Below are 26,327 nucleotides of genomic sequence, written 5' to 3' on the forward strand. Positions count from 1 at the left end.
ACAACAATATCGACTTCATTATTTACAAATCAGGATGAAATATAAAGGAATAAAAATAAGGCCTAAGATGATCGCTAAATTGCAAGGTTGATCCCGAGGGTACATTCAGATGAAGCTTCAGTAACTCTATTTCACTTTTGACACGAAATTTACTGGGTATGATGAAATTTTAAAAGAACCAAAACAATATTAAGGATTGTCTCTTTTATTTAACCTAAATACCACTGATATATACATCCAGAACTATTGTGGTGTATACAGCCATTAAAACGAAATGAAGACAAACGGGCCATAGAGCCTTACTATACTGACAAGAACACAACCTCAGAAGCTGAATAGTACTAATTCTTAGTTCAACTAGAAACCAATCATTAAAGTACCACATTTTAATGAGATACCAGTAAGCGAGAGATAGAGAAAAATAAAACTATGCTATAGAAATGGGATACTTCGAAGTGATAAGTATAGCTCGATTTGATTACATTGCAGCGACTCAGAGTAACAGGATATGATCAACTGTCACTCATCCACATATTTGGCACCAAACTTGGATTCTTTAAGTCAGTTGACATCTTTGCAATCTTGAAGATAATGCAAAATCATAAACATCGACAGAAAAGCCGTGGAAGAAATACAACTCTTGAATTCGAAAGAGCTGTGGCAGGTATATAGAACGCTCCTCTAGTTCCGACATTATACATAGAATTTGCGAAGAAAACGTCATACATGGAATAAAAATCTTAAGAACTGATCAAAAAATCTTAGCAATATCTGCTTTACACTTTCTTCTGAGATCAAAGACAACTGCAAGTATAGCAAGTCTAAATCTCAAAATGTTTCAACTAAATTTATAACAAAATCCTGGACGCAAAACTCTGAATCAAATATATGTACAAATAGGATTTCTCCCAAACAAACGATTTACAATGACACGCATGGTTTAATCAGTGACTAGAACGTCGTACTAAGCAACCGGCTATTCTTTACGAAATTAATGACGAGTGAAATGCAGAGGCCAGCGTTAAAGTGCAGCGATAAATGAAGCTCAGAAATGCAGGGTCAGATCACCCTTGCGCACGGAGAAAATATCTCCCGTAGTAAATTTATCACCAGAATGTTCTAAATAAGTTAAGGTACACTCACATGAAGCGGCATCGTAGTAAACCAAGCTGATCTACTGGACAAACACTCACACTCTCACAGACACTCATGGGAACAACTCGATACAATTGGTGATCGTCGCCCCCTTGTTAGGCTTGTAGTAAAGGTTAGGCCATTGCGGTACCGAGCTGCTGGGGAGGTGCCTCAACGTCAGGCTGTCGCGCTCACGTACGCCCAATATCTCTAACATTTGTCTCAGCGTCGTCGCTCAACTCTTGCTTGCGTGTCCACCAATTATAATTAAAGGAAATTTCAATTTTTTTTATACGTAACATTAAGAAGTGAAAAATGTCATTATTTACCATCACTTCAACAATGGAGCCCTGCATTCAATTTAAGCTATGGCGATGAATATTTCTAGTGCCAAAAATTTCGCCAATATATATATAAATGTTTATATTTTGGCACTGATATATCTATATCGAAATACTCCATAAATATATATTTATTTATCATAATAATTTACGATAATACATAGCATAGCTGAAAAACGAAGTTCGAATCTTGTTAAAATAATTTATTGATGAACTTCGGAAACCTTACGCCTCTGTTGCTTCTGGTACACGAGCTTGATACTGCATAGCCTTGCTGCAGGCCACAGATACATGGCAAGTATTACAGCCTTAGCTTACGACAAGCATTCGAAGGCTGATCCTGCAGCAACACTCCAGATGATGCAAACAAATGTCGGTCTTTCGTAGCTCCCGGGTTCTGTTATAACTATTGAACCGACATACAGACTGAACGCGTATATATGCAGATGAAATTATAAATTAAACATTTAGCACGCGAGGAAAATACTTCCTCACCACACTTGAATGCGCCGTGGTCGTCGAAGACCGACCTATGGTGGAGCTTGCTGTTGGGAGCATACAATAGGTAAATGAAATAATAATACATTATTAGGGTAGGTAAAGATAGTTCTAGTACTCATCAGAGCATACGATTCGCCACTTGAGCCCATGACAATTGAGAGGACGAAGTGAAATTTGAGGCTTCGATTTTATTTAGAAGCATTTGTGATAGGCAGGAACACTGCAGTTAGCTTAGTCCAATTTTTTTGGAGCAAGAACGTATGCCTGGGTTTTCATCATACATTTACATCTACCCAACACTTTAGGTCTCGCAACAAAAAAGAATTTATGGTCAAACACTCTCATCCTTTATTTATATGTTTTCGAAAACATTATGTGGGTATGAATACAACAATGGTCTATTATTTAATGCAAAGAAAAATTGTTAAAACCATAGATTGGCACTGACATGTCAGAGGGAAAATAGCACGATTGAAATTAAAACTGTTCAAGAAATTAAGCATTCCATTTTCGTCATACTTTGTAGCTCGGAAAAGCCTTTCACGCATCATCGCGTTATGGAACTAATTTCCACCCAGTTTTGGCTCGATTGCATCCTCATATTAGAAAGAAATATGCGTCTGCTTTAGAAAAATAAGTTGAGTCATTGGTTCTCCATAAGAGATACGGAATAGGACACCACTTGTAAGTGCCACGGAAACTCTGGAACCGGTGCGAGGTAGATGGGCTGTGTAGCAGCACAACCATGCATAGAATTCCAATGCTTAAATCATTCACAAGCATGAGTTTTGAATTCAAATTCACTAATAATATGCAGTTTACACACAATGAAGAAACACTGAAAAATCGTATTTTTTAGCTAAAAGCTCCTGTACCAAACGCAGTATATGCTCGTCATAGGAGGCAAGGTCGTCAATACTTGAATGGTGGCCAATTGCTTCCATAATTGACTGTTGGACTTTAAATTTCTTCCAATAATTAAAACAGTCCATGCACACTTCATGTCATACACGGTTCTCACGGTCTCGCATTAAAGAAAGTCGGGTAACAGACACGTGCTGAAAAAGTTCGTGACTACTTCAATTCATCGCATCGAGCGACTCGTGATGAGGTGAGGGCACTGAAGTCGCGCCTGCGCTAAGTCGTTCTGTGCTTGTACAGACTGCTTGTATGACCGGTGCTGGTCACAAGATTTGGCTTTACTTTTCAACTTACTGTGATCACATCATCGGTAATTGTTACCTGAATCAACTATGCACAGAGTTTTCAATCAATGGCTAACTGGAGGGACGAAGAATTTATTGTATCGGGAATTGCAGAGGATGTCGTGTTGATGGTTGCTGGTTGATGGTTGCTGATGAGCCCATGTTGCCCAGTGTACAGTTCTGGGCGGTAGAGCTAGGGAGGTGTGGCGTGGTCAGGCTTCGTGCAGGAAGCAAGCCTTTGTGGCACTCAAGTTTCAGAGTGAAAATAAACTAGTCGAAAAACGTTTTAATGCTCATTGTCGTTTCATTGATCACTGTTAATTGTGGAAACAATTAATGAAAATTTAATTCATGTGCATGTTGGACGATTTCTTAGGATAATGTTAGCTAAAATTACCTCAATGTAGAGTTCATGCTGTTCCGTGTCTTCAAAGTTTTCCACATGAAGTTGCAAGCAACCCAAGTATTTTACCGACGAGTTTTTAATTATCGTTAACGTTTCGACGAAATGTACCTTGGATAATACTTGGTGAACAATACGGTCCGAAGTGGTTAAAAGAGTGGTGGTCTCAGAACTGTGTGGTGGAGGCAGGGTCTCAGAACTGTGTGGTGGAGGCAGGGTCAGGGCGTATCTGATCCTTGCCGTGCACTTGCAGGTGGGAGGCGTTGACGACGACGGAAGGCTCGGTGTTGCGGCGCTGAAGACGCGACTTGGACGTCTTCTTCAACATGGTCGCCTGCACGGGGAAAATTATCTCCTTATCCTCAATGTAATTAATGCATTCAAATGCGAATAAAAAATTATTGACTGTGGATTGACTTTGTGAGTTTTAGAACTGTGTGATATATATGTTTTTTTTTTTGCTTTGCATATTATTAGTCTATACAAAACGCTTGAATGGATATTATGATGTGGTACAAGTTGTGAATTGGCAAATTAAAAATCAGTGAAGCAATGGATAAAAAGTTAGTTGTGTAAATTGATAATAAACAATGATTTGGCTTCATTTTGGTAATCATTTGAGGAAGAAGCGAAACTCGCTCCGAAATTAACGCCTCATTGCGATGGTAACTCTATTTCTAGCACGTCAATATATCAGAAAAGCTTATTGGTCAATACAAGCACGAATATGAAGTAGCAACGCAACATATGGAAAGATGCAAAAGCTGTTTACATTTACATTAGGAAATGTTTATAGTCTTGAATCATACGTTTTGAACTTCACACTCAATTTATATACATAAAATTATCAGTTAACATAAATCACCGTTAGTGGACGATCATGGCAGAGCCAATATTCATTATTCATCAAAAATTGTTAATATCGTGTTATGAGGTTTCGTTCGAGCGGTGATCAAGTATAAGCGTTGTCGGCTCAATGACACAATAGCTGGGAACTTTATTTCAATTTAAACGCAATTCCTGCTTATTTAGGCAGAAATTGTATCAAGCATTGAACATTGCCGCGCGCTGTAAAATGTTTCGCGTCGCGCATGACAGTAAAGCAGCACATGAGTTCTTGAGCTCTGGATTGGTTGTTCGCTAGGCTGAAGCGCCTGAGTAAATGTCTGCATGTAGCTGATGAGGGACGTACACGGTACATTTTAGCTACCCCGAACACCTTACTTAAGTCTCGCATGTACAACTGGAAGAAATTGCTACAGCTTGAAAGAACAACTGATATACGTACGTAGTAGTAGTAAAACTGCAAAATGGAACAAAGTATAACAATAAGATGCCAGCTTGAAAAGACTCCCTCAAGTCCCAGGAATTTGTTCACGTGGAATGGCGAACTGCGCGTGCGTCTGACCATTGATTTTTTTATCGGGTTCATATTATTTGAAGAGAAATATTTTTCTATTATGTTTAATTGTAATTTGAACGTAATGAGAAAACTCTCGAAGTCTAGATATTAGATTACTTCCTTGAGGTGTTGAGAGAGAAGATAAGATGTCATTGGAAATGACGCTATCTAACGGGAAAAATATGTAACACTATTGAATGCAAATACAAAACATCTTAACTAATTTTACTACAGGTAGCATGGCACATTACAAAGTAACTGCCATTCATTGGAAATACATAAAAAATATTCAAGGCTTCTGTCAAAAAATCTTTGAGCCTGGAACACAACCTAGCTCTATATAAGACACATTATAAAAACATCAGTGAAAAAAGTTGCACCATGCAATATGAACAACGTGCAAATGACAGAAAATTATACAAAGACAAAGAGAAATCCTGTTGAAAAATTGGACGATGGCAAACGGGTGTTATTTTCACAGAGGAATGGAGGCAGGTTTGAAGGACAGGACCTATGCAGTTTCCATAAGCGTGCAGTGTTGAGGGATTTGTTGGGTAGCCAGCAGGAGTGTAGAGGTTAGTAGCACGGTTAACAAATAAGACATTCATTATAAATGAACCTCACGAGCGAGACAAGCGATCGACACCTTCAACTCCGCGCAAAAGTCGCTCTAAATTATTGATGTTCACTAATGTCGGAATCATGTCCGAACATTCAATAGCTTATAAACGTGAAATTTAATATATTATCAAGTCCGAAGATTCAATAGCTTATAAAGGTGAAATTCAATTTTTATAAGTATCCTGCTTTTCAACGGTATGGCACTAAATAATGTTGACCAACTGTTTTCTTGCACATAAAATCTTACGCAAATTGTTTATACAAGTAATCGTGAATAATTTTAGAGTTCGACACCAATCTCAAATGTCTCAATAAATATAACAAAATAAGTTATATAAATTCATCTGTTTTGCTTACTTCTTCGAAAATTTTCAACAATTTGAAACAATTTGAATATGAAGCTAAGTGTTACTTTCTCATTGATATTTATGCCATTTTATGATTAATGATAAAAGTGAGCGGGCTGAGAGGATCGCTGGCCTCGCTAGCACACCGAGATCTGCGCAGGACAACCAATGCAAGAGTGGCAGCAGTCGACGAGATCTTCAAGACTCTTGTTCCTTATCTCCGTTGCTGGCCGTCATTGAAGACTCAGTGTTTCTCCGCCGGATTTTGCTCTTCTTAAGCATGGTGGCCTAAAGGGGAGGAATGGAGAGGGCAAACTGTTCTAAAAGGGAACTCCGACACTCTCTTGCGACTGCTTTACCAACTAGTCCTTTGCTTCATGGAAGTTTATTTTATTGATGCTCGTTACAATCTGATTATAATAAAGAATATGGTCCGATATTTTAGCACGATGAACATTCATTTCGCATATGATCTCAGTACTTTATGCGATATCGAATAAAAAGGCTGGTAGTATGATAGTAGATAACATTTACTGGCTTACACTGTAAACATTACACTCTAGATTGTCAAGATGTTCTGAGATTGTCACATGAACATATATATAATTTAAAGATAAATTGATTAACACACTTTCTATATGAACTGCAGCTTATTGAATGAGCCTCTTATATATATTAGCGCGTAACTAATCACACGAAGAGATAAAATGCAAACTTGCCACGTATTCGAGTGGCAAGTTATCACATAAAACTACCGGGTAATCACTACAATATACAGCCTCTGAATTGTTCCACAAGACGAATGACACTCTTAAGTCAAGAGGAGTGACACTCTTAAGTCAAGACGAATGACGCTCTTAAGTCAAGAGGAGAGTCAGTGCTCGGTGGGTACAGCAACAACTGATACGAGGGTTACGTTCGCCACCACAAAACAAAATCATATGGAGGGTTGAGCCAAGCTACACACATAAGTGAGACCGCTGCTACATTCTTCATAAAGAGTTCAAATAAAGGGTGCAATTAGGGATTGTTATAATTCAAAGCGCAGATACACACGATATATTCCCTGCTAATGATAACGATCTTTGGAAGGCAAGACATGAATAGATTGAAAGCACGCCATGTACATTTCACGTATACGCTCAAAAGTCAACTGATTAGCAACTTTTTTCTCAAACTTGACGCAGTTAAGGAAACTAAAAATATTTAAAGCAAGGGTTCGACTAACTTAAGTAATTTTGCACAAAACTACCGGTTTAAAGAGCAAACGTTAAAGTTTACACTGTGAATAGATGCACAATTCGGTACTGGAATTTAGTATCTAAGCTAACTAGCCGCAAACAAGACTAGGCATCATATTCCTCGCATCGAATCTGTGCAGAAATAAAAAGGAGCGTAACTTTTAACTAAACAACGAGGAAAACTTAAGTGACAATTCAGCCATAAATTTAAACTCAAACCTTAAGGGCGGACTTAAGGACGACGACCTCGCCGCTGTTCTGGATCCAGGGCTCGCCGTCCACCTGCACCGGGATCTCGGAGTTGAGTTTGATGCGAATGTGACCTGAGGAGGGCAAGGAGCTGCTAAGGGGCCAAAACTATCAAGTATCAACAATATCATGAGTTCAGAACTAATCACTGTCATCTTTTCAGAACACACACTAATCGTAGACGAGAAATCGGCTGCTATGTGTACTTAATAAGGGTTTTGAAAGTACAGGAACAGGCCCGCTAACGCACAGCGGAGTTAATGAATTCAACTCAATGTTTTACTAGAACCTCGTATCAGAGCTTAGCTTGGTTCTCCCTTGTAGCACGGTGCTTGAAAATTGGTTTCATTTGATTGGGCCTGACGATTCACACCTCTATTAGCACAAGTCATGTTCATAAACACAGAAAAAATGTTAAGTTATAATTATTTCCACACTAAAACCGAACTTCTACAACGTTTAGAACTAATATATTGCGTTCAGTAAGATGTTGAATTTCGTTGAGATATCATATGAAGCTTTGAGGTAATCACCTCAAGCTTTTCTGATGTAAAGTCTCTATGCATGATTTGTGACAGAAACTTAGCTGAACATAGCGTAAATAATTCCACGATGAAGTTCATGTAAACTAACCTCCCTGAGCAATACGCATTGCTGACCGGAAACCGCTCTGGATCTGCCCAAGATGAACGACCCCGCTGACGCCGACGACCTCGAGGGCGCCGTCCCAGTGATTAGGCTTATTGAAGTGGTCTTCTTTTTCAGGTCCCCATGGGTTGGCTCCGGAGCCCCACGATAATATGTTAAGAATAATGATGCCTTCGAGAGGAGGCAGCTCTACAAGCTTGCCGTCCACCTCAAGACGGATGAGCCGGTGAAGGTCCTTGCATAACTTGCGAGACACCATCTTACGGAGACCCATCTTGACATAGACGCCTTTGTTGTGCAGTCTGCCCAGGCAATCAATTCAAGCTGATTTGTAATGGAAATGAAGTTAAAACAGAATCCCTTACAGACATTTATACAATTTTGGAGTTTTTTGTCAGTTGATTTAAAGAAAATATATAAAATCATTTTATCGTCAGAGATGTGTACCTGCTATTAAATTTATTGGGGTTTTCTTCACGTGCGTTGTGGAAGTCAAGACACAACTCAGCTTCAATTCCAATTCCAAAGTAGTTATTCATCACAAATATCTGCGTATTGTCTTCGCTTGTTGCCCCACCAGCTAAAATTGGACAAACATTCAAGTCAGACACATGCATTGACACACTTGAAAGGAATGATTTTTCATAACAAAAATGACAAAATTATCTACAATTTAAAACTTTAAAAAATTTTTCCTTTATCATATTGATTATATTGATTTATCTTAGTTATTTAGAAGCTTATAAAATGTTGTAGCTAGGCAAGTAAGAGCCAGTAGGCTGCAACTCTGCAAGACGAGCGTAATCATACCTCAAGCTTGGTCAGATAAGCTCGCTGCCTTTACCTCCACTAGCGTTTGTGACGGGCTGCTTGTCGTCGGACTTCTCATCGATGTGGAACACAACCGTCCATCGGTCCAGACGGATCTCTTCAGCATCAATGACGTCCTTGAGTAAGTTGATGGGATCTTCTCCCCCAGTGTACCCAGGACCCCACCTCAACACCCGGGCCAGATCGTTGCCCGTGCCCAGGGGCACGATGGCGCAAGCAGGACTCTCGCACTCTGAGTCCTGGCCGACGTTGTCGAGGCACTGCAGCACCCAGCCGATGGTGCCGTCACCCCCGCAGACCAGGATTTTATAGCGGGGCACGTGTCGGAACACGTACAGTCTGGGGACAAGATATGAGATGAGATCAAGGTGCAAGATCGACCGGATGGAGGAGCAAGAAAAGGCGTGAGGCAAAACTCCACCAGTTTGAGGAGCATGATAAGGCGTGAGGCATAACTGGACCAGCTTGAGGAGCATGATAAGGCGTGAGGCATAACTGGACCAGCTTGAGGAGCATGATAAGGCGTGAGGCATAACTGGACAAGCTTGAGGAGCATGATAAGGCGTGAGGCAGAACTCCACCAGTTTGAGGTGCAAGATAAGGCGTGAGGCCAAATCGTCTTTCAAGTTGAAAAAAATGTGTGAGGGAGAACTTGAAATATAGGAGAGGTAAGAAAATACACATGGCGGAACTTTTTCATGGGAAGAGAAATCCCACGATACCTAACATATGCAGTTTTGAATGTCTCGAGATGAACGAAAAATAACACGGCTGACCTGAAAATTCATAAATGAAAGTCTGAATTAAATTTCATCATCTTTTCTACAAGTCAGTAGTAAAGAAAATCGATGCTCAACTAATTTAGTTGAATTACACTCAACATTCATGGAGAAACCGCTTCAACTACGGCCTCGGTGTTCGAGGGTGAGAGATCAGTCATAACACCGAAAATTGCAGGGTGGCGCAGTGGTTAGAGGTCAGAGGACCAAGATTGGAGAGCAGAGAGTTGTGGGTTCGATTACAGCTCCCAGCAACGGTCCTGGTTGAATTTCACAGAGCGGCCGGCGCTCAAGCATAGCAAAATTGGAGCAGTGAGTTGGGTGTTCCGAGACCAGCAATAAGCTGTGAAAAAAATCGGCTAAAGGTCTAGCGGCCTAATAAACGCTGATATAACTATTGCCAGCACATAACATCGGAAGTAACATGGCACCAACCCAGGCAGCGGCCCGCCGTTCTCGAGGTCGAAGACTTGGTAAGGGTTCAGGAGCTTCCTGAAGGAGGAGACCAACTCAAGTCCCTGACATCCTCCTGACTTGACGTTCACGAAGACCAGGAGAGGCTGGACTCCTTCAGGCACAAGCTGGGGTTGTATGTTGGGCAGCATCATCACTGCACAAAATGAATTCAATTTAATTATTCTTCCCAAATCACTAAGAAGATTGTGATTATTTCCGTTCATGATTATTAATGTGATACCACCAATAAGAGTAAATTGAACAAACTAATTAATCACAAACACTTAAAGTTGAAGCTTCAGACCAATGAGTAGCCTAAAAAAGATTCTTCGATTGATTACTTGGAATAAATGGGAAGGTATCTGGCAAACGTAAAAAATAAACAATCTTTCTCACGTGTAATCCTACCACGGCTCGAATAACTAAGAAAACGTAAATTTTACTTATTTTTGTACAAAATATAAGAGCTTTTCAGAACAGGTAAGCCTCTAGCTCTCACCAAGTAGCGTCTTATCTTCATAGCTGGACTCCCGGAGCGTGTAGAAAGCTCGCACGGCCACCTCAGAGTCCATGTAAGTGATCACCATGGAGCCGTACTCGTAGTAGATCGGCCCAATGCTCTCAAACTTCGCAACTGCAATACGTGAAGGAAAAAAATATTTTAAAATTGGTTCATATTCGCAAGGCAAAATAAATGAAAGATAAAAGTTCAAGTTTTCAGATACCACGGAATGGAAAAAGTAAAATTTATGTACAAATAAATTGTTGAATTTGTCGCTCGAAGTGCTTGGATGATATGTATATGATTAGGGTTTTACCAAGGCCTCATGAGCAAAAATATCAGCCAAGGAACATTTTGAATGACCAATTTGAGGAAGCCAATTTGACTAAAGGAAAAGTGTCCGCGCTTTTGATGTGCATGGCAAGCGCTGCCGCCGTACTTGGAGCGAGGAAGTCCATGAGGATGATCTCGTATTGTCGCTGCGAGAGGTTGGGTGGCAGGTTGCCGACGAAGAGCGCGACGCTGGAGCCGTGCGGGTCCTTCTTCTGCTGGAGGTAGAAGCGCGTCATCTCCATCTGCCTGATGCTGTCCCGCCCCACGGCCTTGAGCAACTCCCACGGCTGCTCTCCAGGGTCCATATGTCGCTCTGACACTGCACGCAAAACTCTGCTGTAGGCCGTTCTAAACTCTGATTTATTTCTATATTAAATAAGATTTGCTTTAAGGCTAGGTTTAACAAATATAACTTAACATAAAGAATTTAACTTAAAATACTCTTCAAGTCTCAATTAAAAGATTTGTTGATACTGGTGCAGTTGTGACAATTCATAAGTAAAATTGTAGTCAATAAACATATTTCCCGACACTTTCATAGATATTAAGATAATTTACAAATATTTTATACTAATATTGTTTTCATCACAAAAGATTTACCGAAGAACACGTCTACACGTCACTATGCCAATCATATGCTACAAAGGTATAAAAATACAAGAATTTCCAGCCCAGGCCCTCGAGAATTACCTCCCTTATCGAGGATGACCTCCATGAGGCTGTAGTCTTCAGGCTTGGCGTCGGGCAAACCGAAGCGTTCGAGCGACTGTTTGATGACGTCGTCCACCGTCGTCTCGGACGTGACGCTCAGCACCGTCAGGTCTGACGTGGCCGTGGCGCCCAGCTTCCCGGGGTACACGTGGATCTTGCCACTCGGATTATCTTTTTCTCTGTACAACCAGCGAGTTATGTTCCAAACACCAAATCTCACATTTTTCATCCATATCGTTAACTTTGCATAAATAAGAAGACAAACTCACGTCAAATCCATAGTTGACAGCAAATTAAATCTTTGCATAATTTCCCACGTTGTACGAGAACGTCCACCAATGAATTGAGGTGGGTTGAAATCAGGGTTTTACAGGGTTTAATTCATTTACACTACTAAATACTTTTATTCGTAAGTTTCGCAACACCATCGCATAGGAGAAATAGTTGCATACCTAAAGCGGAGGAAAACAGCAGGTCGCTTGCCATCTCTTCGCGTGAGTTTGGCGATGGGCAGCGGATCTTGTATCTCGACCTCCTCGGCGCTGTAGGCGTCGCTCAGGTAGCAGTCGCGGCTCTCTCTGCGGCATAGGGAGGGTCAGGGTAATAGGGATACTTGCGAGCCCATGTCAATTACCTCCATACATCCTACCTCATGCTTCCTTCTGGTCACAGCTTTAATCAGTCAAACCATAGTAATTTAAAAACATGTTTTAGACGTGAGTAGTAAATTGCGGACATGACCGAGTCACCTTGGTATGTGGAAGGCGCGCAGGGCCATTGTCAGGAACTCTGCGGTTGTTGCGGTCCGCGATATGTTGATGGTGCGGAACATGCGTCGCCTTAACGAACTGTTGCCGTCAAACACCTTCACCACTTCTGGGGCGAGACAGATCATCGTAAGGCATGAGACTTTAGGGTGAGACAGACCCATGCAAGGCATGAGACTTTAGGGTGAGACAGACCCATGCAAGGCATGAGACTTTAGGTGAGACAGACCAATGCAATGCATGAGACTTTAGGGTTAGACAGACCAATGCAAGGCATGAGACTTTTTTGGTGAGACAGATCAAAGTAAGACATGAAACTTTTGGAGTGAGACAGACCCAAGACATGAAATTTTTGGGGCGAGAAAGAACTACGTATGGGATGAGACTTTCAAAATATACCTCATTGCAATTAGTATTGACAGAAAGCACATTGTCAATAGACCAATTTTTGAGGAACGACCTAGTCTGCCCATGTAGCTTGAAGTTTGACCTACTTTTACTAGGTAGCAACGTTAAATGAGCAGCAGCGCAATGAATAAAGCACAAGTCAAAGATTGTGTCCTATTTTTTCGAGATTATGATGTATATGTGAGAGGCTAACGTTTTAGAGCAAAAACCTGTCAGCCACAGAAAATCTGTCAAAAAATGTGTTTGAGAGAAAATCAACGTACCATATTTCAAAATAATTTGAAGGGAGTTATAACTTGATTTACCTTGGAAAAATGGCAATAATTATAGAAAAAACGAAGACCACCAGAAGTTTTTCTTCAGAATTGAGACAAAATTATTACGTAAGCAATCGAAATGTAGACTAAGGAAGGATTCCGAGTTTTGAATTGGTGACATTAAATAAGGTGACAAACCTTCTTCTCTCTCTTCCTTGTCTTTATTTTTTTCTTTAGCAGGCGGGCCTTCAGACGATTCTCTTTTGCAGTCGCCGCAGCTGAAGTCCTCTGAAGTGCTTCTTGCTGCACAGGTCAGTCTTCTTCACAATGCACCCAAAGCTTATATAATTCGGAAGCTAAATTTCAGCATTTCATATTCAATATTCATGATATTAATTATCTATTTGAATTTTCATAATGAAATAAACCTCTACCGCCTGACACGAGTAACCGGAGCACTATTGTCACAAGCCTACCCAAAAAGGATACGTTCTTGTGAGCGCAATATGACTTGCACTGATGGTTGCCGCCACGTACGACAACTATAAAATGTTCTCTGTTGCGTACAAACGTCCTCAGGTTGCTACACTCAATAGTTTACGTATATTTTAAGTTGAAAGTTGAGATGTTCCCGGAAGGTGACATACGGCGGTAGAGAGTTAAATACATGAGAGCAAGTCACGTGATAGCCTTAAAATGAATAAAGCGTTGAGGTAGAAAATAGCTCACGTGAGAGTGCATCCTTGCGCCTCATCTGCAGTCCAATGATGGCCTCCATGGGCACCTCCGTCCGTGGAATGCTCACTGCAAGCAAACTCACTCATTTAAATATACGTTTAATAACTTCCTATAACATCAACGAAGATATCGCTTATCTTTCTGTCATGGTTCACGAGCATGCTTCATGGAAGTCTTTCTCAGGTGAGGTCATCTGATAATTAGCATGTTGTTGTGGTACAAACATGACTCGTGCATCGCAATTTAACGGGGCTGCAGGCACCTGAGGCAGGAGGATCACCTGAGGCAGGAGGCAGGAGGATGTGCTCGAACATGCCGAAGTTGCAGGCGGGCGTGACTTTGTCGGTACAGGTGGCGTGCACCGTCAGCCCGCACCACTCGCACCGCAGCCCAGCTAGGCACTCGCTCGTCCAGCACGTCTTCTTGTCAACCTGGTCAGCAACATCGTCACTTACTTGACGTATGACCAGCAACATCGTCACTTACTGGACGTCTGACCAGCAACATCGTCACTTACTGGACGTTGGCAGTAGTACTGATACACTGCAACAGAGAGGGGCAGTAGTACTGATACACTGCAACAGAGAGGGGCAGTAGTACTGCAAACTGCAGCATATAACCAGCAGCAGTACTGCAAACTGCATCACGGAGCGCTCTACCTTCCTTATTTTTTATCAGTAAAAGCAAGACTTTATCTGGCCCCAGATGGGCTCAGATGTGTTGTGAGGGCGACGTTCACCTTCACATCTGATGGCCCAGGCGTCCTCCAGCTTCTTGCGGCACACGTTGCAGTGCTTGCGGCGGTGGTGGCCTGGTTCTGACCAGCAGTGAGCTGACGGCGTCTGTAATGTCAAACACAACACTTATACAGCTGCAGCAAACAGAGTAGTAGTAGACATTCAACACAATTATTCATAGTTCTTTAATACTTGCACTAGTCTTTATTATATTAGTTGATAATAATATCGAAAAGTCTAAGGTAAATTACAGTTGCATTTCAGTGCATCGACAGTTCATCTATTTCTGTTATGTCTCCCTTCAACATCGCTTCAAAATTAATAAAAACACAAACTTTTTACAAAAAAATCGAATCCTTATTATAGAATATAATAAGCGTTATACAATACAATCGAAAACACAGCCGATGTTGTATCAATCAGCTACCTCGTTTTTGTCTGACAAACTGGAGAAACCACTGAGCAATTGAAGGTTGAAAATACAAGGAAATATTGCATACCTTGACGAGCGTGGGGGCTATACTGGAACATGGCGACACGACAGTCCGCATGCACTTGTCGTGCACCACGAAGTTACATACTGCACGGTAAACAAACAGCATTAATGCGACTCACATCGCCGTATTATAATGAAAGATTTTTTACAAGAAACACAACAATGTAACAGGCATTGATGATTCATGGAAATTTAAGGTAGCCTAGCCAGTACAAAAATTAAATCTCGTTTGTCTGCAAAAACCTAATAACGATTCTGGGCTCGGATGGCAAATTGCTTTTGAGCTCGAATGTTGTGTGTGAAGCTTCAACGTTATGCCAGCAACACACGTGTAGTGCCAGCAACACACGTGTAGTGCCAGCAACACACGTGTAGTGCCAGCAACACACGTGTAGTGCCAGCAACACACGTGTAGTGCCAGCAGTATCCACTCTCTGTACCCAGAAGCTCCGTGCCACAGAAGGCAGCGCGGCTCACGCGACAATAGCGCTACAAGCTGCGTGGCGCTGTCCCTCCATGGCACCTCCGTCTGGCACGCCAGCACTTACAGGGAGTGGAGTGATGTGGCTTCCTAAAATAGTACGAGCTTCCAAAATAATCTATTTTTAGTCGGTACGATTAGTGAAATTCTCAATTAGCTATAAGTTAGTTAAATTCTTAATTAATAATTACAATGACGATCGAATCACTTTGCAGTTCGTTATCCGCGTTAAGTTGCACAACAGTGATTTGCCGACTGAGCATGAAAACTCTAATGATTGGCTCTTGAATTTTTTCGATACCCGTGTAATAAAACTAAGAGTGTAATATGAATCGCTTTGTATGATTCAAAGGCCTGAGGCCAGTGTAAGATAAAACGATGCAAGGACTGTTGATTTAAAAAGTTATAGAAAAGTTATACAAAATATAATAAAAATAATAATAAAAATATAAAGGTATAAAAAATTATAAAAAATTAAAAAGCGATAAAACAGTTATAAAATAACTATCATACGTGTTATATACAAAATGATCTTCTGCTGAAACTCCTCGTGTGAACATGCGACTCCATTAAAGATTGTGTGAACTTAGAATCAATTCATCATCTAGAATATATCTATATTGCTTTTAAATCATTTTTTCTTCTTTCTATGAGAATATCAATTCATTTTGATCAAGCTTCCCGTGGATGAGCGATCCACATGTAATGCGCACATGAAATTAAATTCAAGTCCGCATCTCTAGTTGCATTGTACGTCATTTGCTAGAATTGAATAATACAAATTAAGTTAATTATGAAGACGAAGTTCAAACAAATTAATAGAGGTTCGCTTGAACCGCTGTTTGTACTACAGCGATACTGCGCTGAAATTTCGAACTGTAAGTCGATGAGATAATCTTTATAAAAGCAATAAAGCATAATATGAATATTTATATTTAGCATAATCATGTTATTTAGAAGCAGTCCTTCAATGGGTGCCTCATGGTCCAGCACTATAACCACAGTGTACGTAAGCAATAAGCATTGACAAACTTTCGGTTCAGGGAACTGGCTTAATTGATTGAACTTCTTAACGAGCGATGTTCCTTACTGAACATATATGTGTCAGTCGACTGATTCACGCACTTAAATGTGCTTCATTTACATTAAACTAGATTTATTTGGTTACAATTTGATAGAACATTGTTTAACTACGACATTGGTTGCATGTGCTCCATCATGAAGTGGATTTGAGGAGAACCAAATCCCGCGTTTGTTCGCGGCTTGGTTGTGAGTAAGCAGACATTGTGAACTATATATAAATACATATATAGATTATGGAGTCTAAATAATGTCAGCCTGTTGCGACAGCCGAGACGGTGCCCTAACTGTTAACCTAACTGATGTACTCGATGATTTAGCGTTGAATAATGTGAATAGACGAGTGAATAATGTAATAAGGTGAGTTCATATTGCCAGTGATGAAATTCGAACGCAGGGTAATGCAACCAGAGCTGCCATAACGCTGAGTCGTGCTGTATACTTAGATGTCGAAATAAGAACCGAGAGTAAACTGCGAGAATTTATAGCAGTAATTTCGCTTCCTGCCAGATGCAAAATAGACACGAAGATCAAATAGTGTGACTCAACTCGCCGCGAACATATAATTTATTAAGAACGGAGATTTACGTTGAGAAGATCAGAGAAAAACGTGCGAGCCAACAGTGGGAGGCATCCGCCCGAGATGTGGCGTGAGCTTCACCTTCTCATCAGCCATTTCTCTTCATTATTCTTCTTAGCTCTCAGCTTCAAGAAACATGAAAATAAAACTAATCACATAAATTGCATAATCACCTTGTTGCAAAAGACTGTTCTTTATAAAAGTTTAAGAAGTAAACATCCAAACAGCACAATGATAGCAATGCAAGGTGCAGGATCTGGAGAGAGGAGTCTTCCCCTCTCCAGCAAACCGTGGACTCGACCGATCGATGCTGATGTCCTGTCAGAGAGCCAGGGTGAGAGCGCGAGAGCTTCAGAAGAGAGAACAAAGCTGAAATTTTGCCAAAACTATGCAAATTAATCTAATTTCTGGTAAAAATCAAAATTACCTGATTTTAACAATATCATACTCTGTCCGCAATTTCGGAAGTAAGTTGCGGACAAAGAATGTAAATCACAGGACAGGAACAAGGTACACTTAATCACACTTACGGAGCAAGCTATCCTGTTGGGACAAGCGCTCAGGTATAACCGACAAGAACATATATTATAATAATTTTCTTCGATATGTTCATATATACGTCCGATGCATCTATAACATTTGGGCAGAGAGAAATTATTTCGCCGTAGTTGGAAGTTCATTAAAGAAAAAAATCGAGTGGACCAGATCGAAATCGAGAGATTTTTGATGCACTGGCGCTCAAGTACATGTGCAGTGGCTGCTCTAGAAGAGAAGACTTCTCACCAGAGACTTTAGACATTAGATCTGAGTTAAGCCCCTGAGATGATTTTTTTATTATGAACGACATTTAATGCTCATATACCGACGGTTCTCTAACTCGTGTAACACTTTTTCCTGGAATATTGAAAAGTCCATACAAATTTCGAACTCGGAATATCAATTTATAAATAAATAAGACTCCAGGGGAATTTTTATCTTCTAAATTGTGAAGATCAGATAATTACTGCTCTATTTTTTAAATTATGAAACCTTTAAGCGATAGTTGCACCACTGATCACCAACGTCTTACCGTAAGTGGGGTTCCATCGAAACGGAAGATTTTCGTGGAAGATTACGTGGAAGATTTTCGACCTTAATCACGCAAGATTTGGAACAAAAGTTTTAAATGTAAGCATACCAGGGGCTAATTTGTTAAAGTAATCGGTATGTTGAAGTCGAAGCGACAGATTCTTAAATGGCAGGAACGCGTCACTGTCAACATCGCGGACAGACCGTCAGACGTGGGCGTGAGGCAGTGACAGGAGACAAGGCCGTGCAGCAGTGACAGGAGACAAGGACGTGCAGCAGTGACAGGAGACAAGGACGTGTAGCAGTGACAGGAGACAAGGCCGTGCAGCAGTGACAGGAGACAAGGACGTGCAGCAGTGACAGGAGACAAGGCCGTGTAGCAGTGACAGGAGACAAGGACATGCAGCAGTGACAGGAGACAAGGCCGTGTAGCAGTGACAGGAGACAAGGACATGCAGCAGTGACAGGAGACAAGGACGTGCAGCAGTGACAGGAGACAAGGACGTGTAGCAGTGACAGGAGACAAGGACGTGTAGCAGTGACAGGAGACAAGGACGTGTAGCAGTGACAGGAGACAAGGCCGTGCAGCAGTGACAGGAAGCAATGCCTGAGAGTCTGCCTTGCTTGGACGAGGAACACGACGTGCCACGTGGCATGTGGCAAGCGACGCGTGGCACGCGCCGTATGTGGGAGCGCCGTAACATTATTTTCAAGCGCCGCATATGGGATAATAATGACATCGTTACGATATGCAGGTACGCAACAACTGTCAAGAGAAATTATTTGCACAGAAAATTCCATTGAAAAATTACGGCGTACGATGATACTTGTTTGGAATGAACTAGAGCTTGCAATGAAGTATGCAGCATCACGAGCTCACCTAGACTCCGTATAAAATTTATCAAACAATAACGTCTCGGGGCCTCATTCCTGTCTCATATTTGAAAACAATTTGTCCTGCTAAATCTAAACCAACCGCCTATACTAAATATTAAATATTACTACATTTATCAATAAAATTGTTCGAGCGTAACTCGTTGACAAATCTGCAGTCACCACCACCAACACTAGTGCCTGCAAACCGGAAATTTTTCCCTCAGAAAGTGCAACGTGTACCTTGAGTTTCAGAAAAATCTGTTGAAATTAAATTAAGATCGAGTTGTAATGTCGAACGCGATGAAAATAAAATTTTTCAAGATTTATTGCGATTAAAAATTATGTCGATCCACATCAGAATTTATGCTTCTCAATGTAAGTAATGAGTGAACGAGTGCTGTACATGGAGCTTGAGCGAAGCAGCTGAAATCTGTCAATTAAATCGTCTGTACTAAACAACCCACCTATCACAACCACTGCAGCCGTCTTGCTGCGTCATGCCTATAAGCTTGTATTATCTCAAGCCGTCTTGCTGCGTCATGCCTATAGGCTTGTATTAACTCAAGCCGTCTTGCTGCGTCATGCCTATAAGCTTGTATTAACCCAAGCCGTCTTGCTGCGTCATGCCTATAAGCTTGTATTAACTCAAGCCGTCTTGCTGCGTCATGCCTATAAGCTTGTATTAACCCAAGCCGTCTTGCTGCGTCATGCCTATAAGCTTGTATAAACTCAAGCCGTCTTGCTGCGTCATGCCTATAAGCTTGTATAAACTCAAGCCATCTTGCTGCGTCATGCCTATAAGCTTGTATTAACGCAAGCCGTCTTGCTGCGTCATGCCTATAAGCTTGTATTAACTCAAGCCGTCTTGCTGCGTCATGCCTATAAGCCTGTATAAACTCAAGCCGTCTTGCTGCGTCATGCCTATAACTCAAGCCGTCTTGCTGCGTCATGCCTATAAGCTTGTATAAACTCAAGCCGTCTTGCTGCGTCATGCCTATAAGCTTGTATTAACTCAAGCCATTTTGCTGCGTCATGCCCATAGGCTTTTATCGGCATTAAATTCAATTCGCTCCCATTTTCAACACATTTATATAAAAAAATACAATCTGAAACATTCAGTCCATTCATTAGGATCTGCCAGTTTAATTACGACCGAAGAGGATTTTTGCAGATTCAATATTTAACAGTGAATACATTTTTCAATTGATCACCGATTATTGTTTTAATTGCTTTTATTGGAAACCCCTGTAAAACCGAGCCCTGCCAAGTTGAAAATATAATACAGAAAGATCTTAACAAATTTTGAAGAGTAATATTATAGCAAAATTGTCCTCACTATTACAAGAAAAAATAGTTTAAAATCTCATGGCTACATTATAGTCTCACGCAGTCTAGGTAATGACTATGTAGCCGAGTAGATACCAAGCAACACTAAATCCTGCACCCAAAATAATCAAGGAGAAATGCAAGATCAACTTTTTAAGGATGGATCGATCTACCTGTCCCGAGACACGTCGAAAGTTCAACCCTCGGGGCGGCGCCGCATGACATTAAATTGCATTCTTAAAGAAGATTTTCAGCGCACGAAGTAGAACAAAATCTCAATAAATACAAAATCTTTTTTAACGAATCCCACCAGAGTGAAAGCATTGTTTTCTAAAAGAACTTATAAGTACAGGAGCACAAGGTGCGCATCCAGGCAGTTCAGCTTGAAGGGAACCAACACACGCACACAGGCTGCTAGTAGTGCAGGGGCAAGCAACGAACATCCTGGAGAAATAATGTGATGATATCACTTATATTTCAAGTGGCAATATTGAGGGCATTGGTCGCACGTTTGGTAGCTCTCATCATTGGTCTAGGAGCTGCTGTTACTCTTCCAGATATAAGTTATCGTACAGACTAAACTGAGGCATCGGCAGCGTCATCTCCTCGCGACTATATTGATCCCAGCGAAGGGCAGCGGCCACGGCGGCGGCAGCAGGTCCGCCGTATCAGCTTAATACCCGCACTTTTCTTTAGCTAAACCATATACATGATCGCATTAACAATATCAACAGTTGATAATATGACACTGAATTGTTCGTTCCTGCTATCAGGCACGTAGCTTCGTTCATCCTGTCTGCGTGAAGCGAGTGAAGCGGTACTTAGCGAAACTCGTCTCATGAGGAACCTGGTAGAAGCGAATGCTTCGGACAGCGCTAAACAGACCACAACTGTGCACCACACCGACTACAACTGTGCACCACACCGACCACAACTGTGCACCACACCGGCCACAACTGTGCACCACACCGACCACAACTGTGCACCACACCGACCACAACTGTGCACCACACCGACCACAACTGTGCACCACACCGACCACAACTGTGCACCACACCGACCACAACTGTGCATCTCAAGAGATGTAACTCGCTATATAACAGTACTCGACATTACCATTGGCTCGTGTCATCAGCTATCATCCATTACTGCTTTAAACTTTTTTTCACTACCTCTCTAAACCATCACTCACTAGCGCTAGCTGTCAACTATCATTCACTAACGCTCTATACCTCCATTAGCGACTGCTGTAAACAATCATTCGTCGTGTCTATAAGCAATCATTCGCGGCTGATTTAAATAATCATTAGCAGCTGCTATTAATTAAACCCAGCTGCTGTAAACCATCATTAACAGGTACAGAGCACAATCATTAGCGGCTGCTGTAAACAATCATTCCTTGTTGCTGAATCATTTTCTGTATACAATCATTAGTTAACACAGTACGGTAGTTTGTTTATAGGGCCCGGCGTCACTTGTAACCAATGACGCACGTAATCAATTACAAGAATATAAATTATTCTGTTTCAAAAATTCTTTACACTAATCTCTGGACATAAAATTTTGTAAAATACGTTTGCTGCCTGATAAAAAAATTGACGTAGAACTAATGACAGCATTACTTGAATAACTCGATGCACGGATGAGATATGGCGTATTCCAGTGCAAACAATCCATGCATCATACTCGCATATACATACAAAAAGTAATGTGCATTTTATATCATTTTTACATGTAAATATGACCGAGAGAGCGGTGGGTTGAACCATTGGTTATTTGTTTATATGATGTTTCATAGACCATCAGAAGAACGCACTAGATACAATATAAATGATGCAAAAATGTAAGTGCAATTAACGAAAGAGAAGGAAATTAAAATAAACATGTTATAATGAATATAAGCATCGAGAATGCACAGAAGGATGCAACGCTTACCATCAGAGTATGGCAGCAACTATAAGGTTACAATAAAGATAACAATAATGAAAGTGACGATAAAATATACAGGCACCCGCATAACCTGCCGCCACGAGCAAAACTTTCACTGCCTGACGATCACTGCATGACGATCACTGCACGCTGATCACTGCAAGCTGATCACTGCATGACGATCACTGCATGACGATACTGCACGCTGATCACTGCACGCTGATCACTGCACGCCGAACACTGTTATTGTTATTACTCAATGCGCTAACAATTAGTGCACTGACTCTGAGTCAACTAAAATGCTACCACTGCAGCATATTAGCGGCTAATATTTAGTACTAGTGATGGTATATAAGCAGCAAGTATCTCGTCGTACGGTGTGACTGTTAGGAGCCTCCATGTGGCTCGACATGACACAAATCTTTGCTAAACTTGATAAACGCACTGTGTTTCTATACCTACATTCTCTAATGACTGCCTGGAGTCTATAAGAGGTCTATTTTCAGTCTAAAATGTCTGCCTACAATCTATAAGCTTTACTCTATCAAATCTTCATCTAGTCTGTAAATTCTATAGTCTACACACTGCTAAAAGTCAACGCACATTAAAATTCTACGTTAAATATTGAAATTCGACAAGCATCACAATCATTTCTTTCAGTACTGCCCATATACAATCAATGAATTATACCTAATTAGTTGCCAATAAACATTCCAATCTGTCTACTCACAGTTCAGAGCCTACATACATAAGGTTACCGGGCATCAGTCTTTAAGATTTGAACATCATCAGTCAATATGCATTCAATAAAGATTTAACAGTAAACAAAATATTCAAAGTTAATGAAGTTTACATAGTCAATGCTACATGGACAGCGTATAAAGTTATTCAGTCCTTTCGAGCTGCATGCATTATAAAAAGTTTGCATCAAACAATAGAGGTTGCAGACATGAGATGCGACCCCCATAGTACAGTGAATTAAACAAAACAGAGCGATTAATATTCCTGCAATAGTCATTATGTAACTCTAGTATAGAAGTTGCGTGGTCCAACGATGCGCACTGCATGTGCACTACTGCAATTATAAACTAGACCAAATCCCTTAATGGATAATCCAAAACTTGTCTAATATCAGCCTCACCCAATCACTCTAGAACACTGCATGGCATGGCTTACATTTTTTATGGATAAATACCAATTTGAAAGGGACCAATTAAGGGGGAAATTATTTCAATAAGTTTGAATTACTACTAAACAGCATAAAAGCCAGAGCAGATTCTAAAGCCGCGGCGTTTTCATGATTGAATTCAATTAATGCGAATAACAAATAATCAGAAAATACTGATACTTAAATAGGTTTAAGGTGATTATTTCAAATACCTAAGTTTGAAAGCGGGGTTAGATTTAGCGTCACTGCAATCAAGAAACTATTCTTAGCTTCAACCCTCCCTACGAAATCGATTAACTTGTGTTCCTGATAACCGAAGAAAAGGTCGACGCATTATAAATGCTCAAAAGTGAAAAAGTTTCGTCGATATTTGTCTCTAATACACGTCGATTATTCGATTACACTACGAATAAAAAACAGGACAATCGGCCTCAAACTTAATACGTTTACAAAAGAGGACAAATGCATATGTTGCACTGGTTTGCCGCAAGCCAGTTCAAAATGTGTACCAAAAACCAAGCAAGTTCGAAACTGGCCTAGAAAAAATATACTTCAGCCGGTGGTGCATGCACTGCGCACTATGGAAGCAATTTTGTCTTTCATTAACTTCATTTTAATTAAATTCGAACTTGATTGAATTCAAATATTAATAGGCCGTGTCTAACGAAATTGTTAACGAACCTTTCGTACTTAGCGTGATGAGTTCGTACGGAACTTCATTTCTTTCCAAAAGTGGGATAAGTTCAAACGGAACTGTTCTTTCTTCCATATATACTATGGCTGATAAGTTCGTACGAAACTGCTCTAATTTTTATGGCTGATAAGTTCGTACGAAACTGCTCCAATTTTCATACTATGGCTGATAAGTTCGTATAGAAAACTGCATTAATTTGCAGATTATGGCTGATATAATTTCGTAATAATCTTCTGTAATTTTCGTACTATGACAGGCAAGTTTGTATGAAACTGCTCTAATTTTCATACTATGGCTGATAAGTTCGTACGAATCTTCCCTAATTTTCATACTATGGCTGATAAGTTCGTATATACGAAGCTTCGCTAATTTTCACACTATGGCTGATAAATTTTGCGTAGTTGTTTTTCGCTCCAATAGTTGCCGTCCCTCAAATCGTTTGCTAAAATGAAGAAACTCAGGTCTTGAAGATACTATCAAACAGATTCAGAGAGTGACAGAAAAATAATGTATTGTTCAATTCCAACCTTGGCTAATGTCGAAAGATACAATATTGACCGAAACAATGCCGAAATAAATATATTGAGAAACTCATTCAAAATGTCGCAATGCCAATAATTTAACGTTTCCACCATTTGCCAGGCATAGAAAGACTATTTCAGTCTAAATACAAATTTCAAGACTATGAATACAGTTAAACACAATGCGCATCCGCGGACTTTGATATAGGTTCGTAAAATAAGACTAGCTGGATACGGAGAAATTGCTTTTTAACAGTGGTAAGTATCAGTTAGTGATAGAGATTTTAATTTTTGTCATTTTCGCAGTCGCGATATTTTGTTCTCGAGCAAATCTGATTTATGATGGCGCCCAAAAAGTTTTCATTTCAAAATGTATGATTTTTCATTCTCATTTTCTCTGCCACGGTCGACACGACTTATGCACAATTCATAAAATCTACTATCAGACTAAAAAGTCTTCATACAATCAGTTAAGTCTACATATTGTAGCGGGAAACTACTACATCTAAACACTTTGAGGTCTCTGCCAGCGGGCCCTACGGTTCCTGGAAGATTGAAACGACTATGGACGTAGTCAGGCGAATATTTACTCAAGAGATTAGCAGAAATTACCCGAAAACGCGATATAACATAACATAACATAACATAGTGATGTCGGCTCTGAAGTGTAGGCCTGATGTGGCCTGTCGCCGATTCTTTTCCATTTCGTGCCTTGTTCATAGATCTAAACTCGTGTCATTTGACCGGATCTTTTCATGACTGGCGATAGTTTGAAGAAGCTACTAGACTTCCACATAGATATACAATTACTCTTGAATGATACAGATGACGAATAACGTTAATAATACAATGATGGGCACAATAATGGGTATGATGAAGTGGCTCGCTCCTAGATAGAGCCAGAATACATCCGAAGACAGTTCGGCTAGTATATTTTTCTCTGCAGTCCTCTTTCGAGGAGTGCGTTGGCTTCAAACATAGTACGCAAAACAAGGCCAAACTCTGGCCCATTACAATATGTCGATACTACTTTAATGCAGTTAATATAATCTACGTTTAACCAACAAGGTTCACATGCTTGAATACGACTCACAAACAGTATATAAAGTTTAAATTAAGTCCATAAAAATTACTCATAGCCGCTAAAGTCCACGCACACGATTGCTAGATTACCAAAAACATCGTAAAATCTACGGATTTCAATAGCATGATTCAAGGCAGGTCAAATCAGGCTTGCCTGATGCAAGCTCGCGCGTTGCTGAGAATAGCATCGCGTCTTGTGCAGGTGTGTGCACCTGCGCACCGTGGTGCTCTGCACCCCTGTGCACCGTGTTGCTCTGCACACCTGCGCACCGTGTTGCTCTGCACACCTGCGCACCGTGTTGCTCTGCACCCCTGCGCACCGTGTTGCTCTGCACCCCTGCGCACCGTGTTGCTCTGCACACCTGCGCACCGTGTAGCTCTGCACACCTGCGCACCGTGTTGCTCTGCACACCT

General features: G+C 40.8%; 2 protein-coding genes across 2 annotated transcripts in view; both read right to left on the bottom strand.

Moving 5' to 3' along the window:
• Positions 1-1,580: 1,580 nt before the first annotated feature.
• LOC108667226 (diacylglycerol kinase theta) lies at positions 1,581-14,256 on the bottom strand. The gene is made up of 14 exons (XM_047884920.1): positions 14,155-14,256; positions 13,866-13,940; positions 13,335-13,439; positions 12,454-12,577; positions 12,157-12,282; positions 11,684-11,883; positions 11,100-11,312; positions 10,658-10,792; positions 10,138-10,312; positions 8,937-9,262; positions 8,540-8,672; positions 8,078-8,394; positions 7,415-7,518; positions 1,581-3,918 (listed from the first exon to the last, which is right to left on the bottom strand). Exons 1-14 carry the CDS (start codon positions 14,186-14,188, stop codon positions 3,778-3,780), a joined length of 2,208 nt encoding a protein of 735 aa, XP_047740876.1. The 5' UTR covers positions 14,189-14,256; the 3' UTR covers positions 1,581-3,777.
• Positions 14,257-14,548: 292 nt separating this feature from the next.
• LOC108667216 (diacylglycerol kinase theta-like) overlaps positions 14,549-26,327 on the bottom strand; it is a 17,540-nt gene continuing 5,761 nt past the window's right edge. The window contains exons 2-3 of the mRNA XM_018154210.2: positions 15,112-15,191; positions 14,549-14,716 (exon numbers count right to left, since the gene is read on the bottom strand). Coding sequence (XP_018009699.1) covers positions 14,549-14,716; positions 15,112-15,191 — 248 coding nt within the window. The remainder of the gene's footprint in view (positions 14,717-15,111; positions 15,192-26,327) is intronic.

This window comes from Hyalella azteca, unplaced genomic scaffold (assembly GCF_000764305.2).
Source record: "Hyalella azteca isolate HAZT.00-mixed unplaced genomic scaffold, Hazt_2.0.2 contig16463, whole genome shotgun sequence".
Lineage (NCBI taxonomy): Eukaryota > Metazoa > Arthropoda > Malacostraca > Amphipoda > Hyalellidae > Hyalella > Hyalella azteca.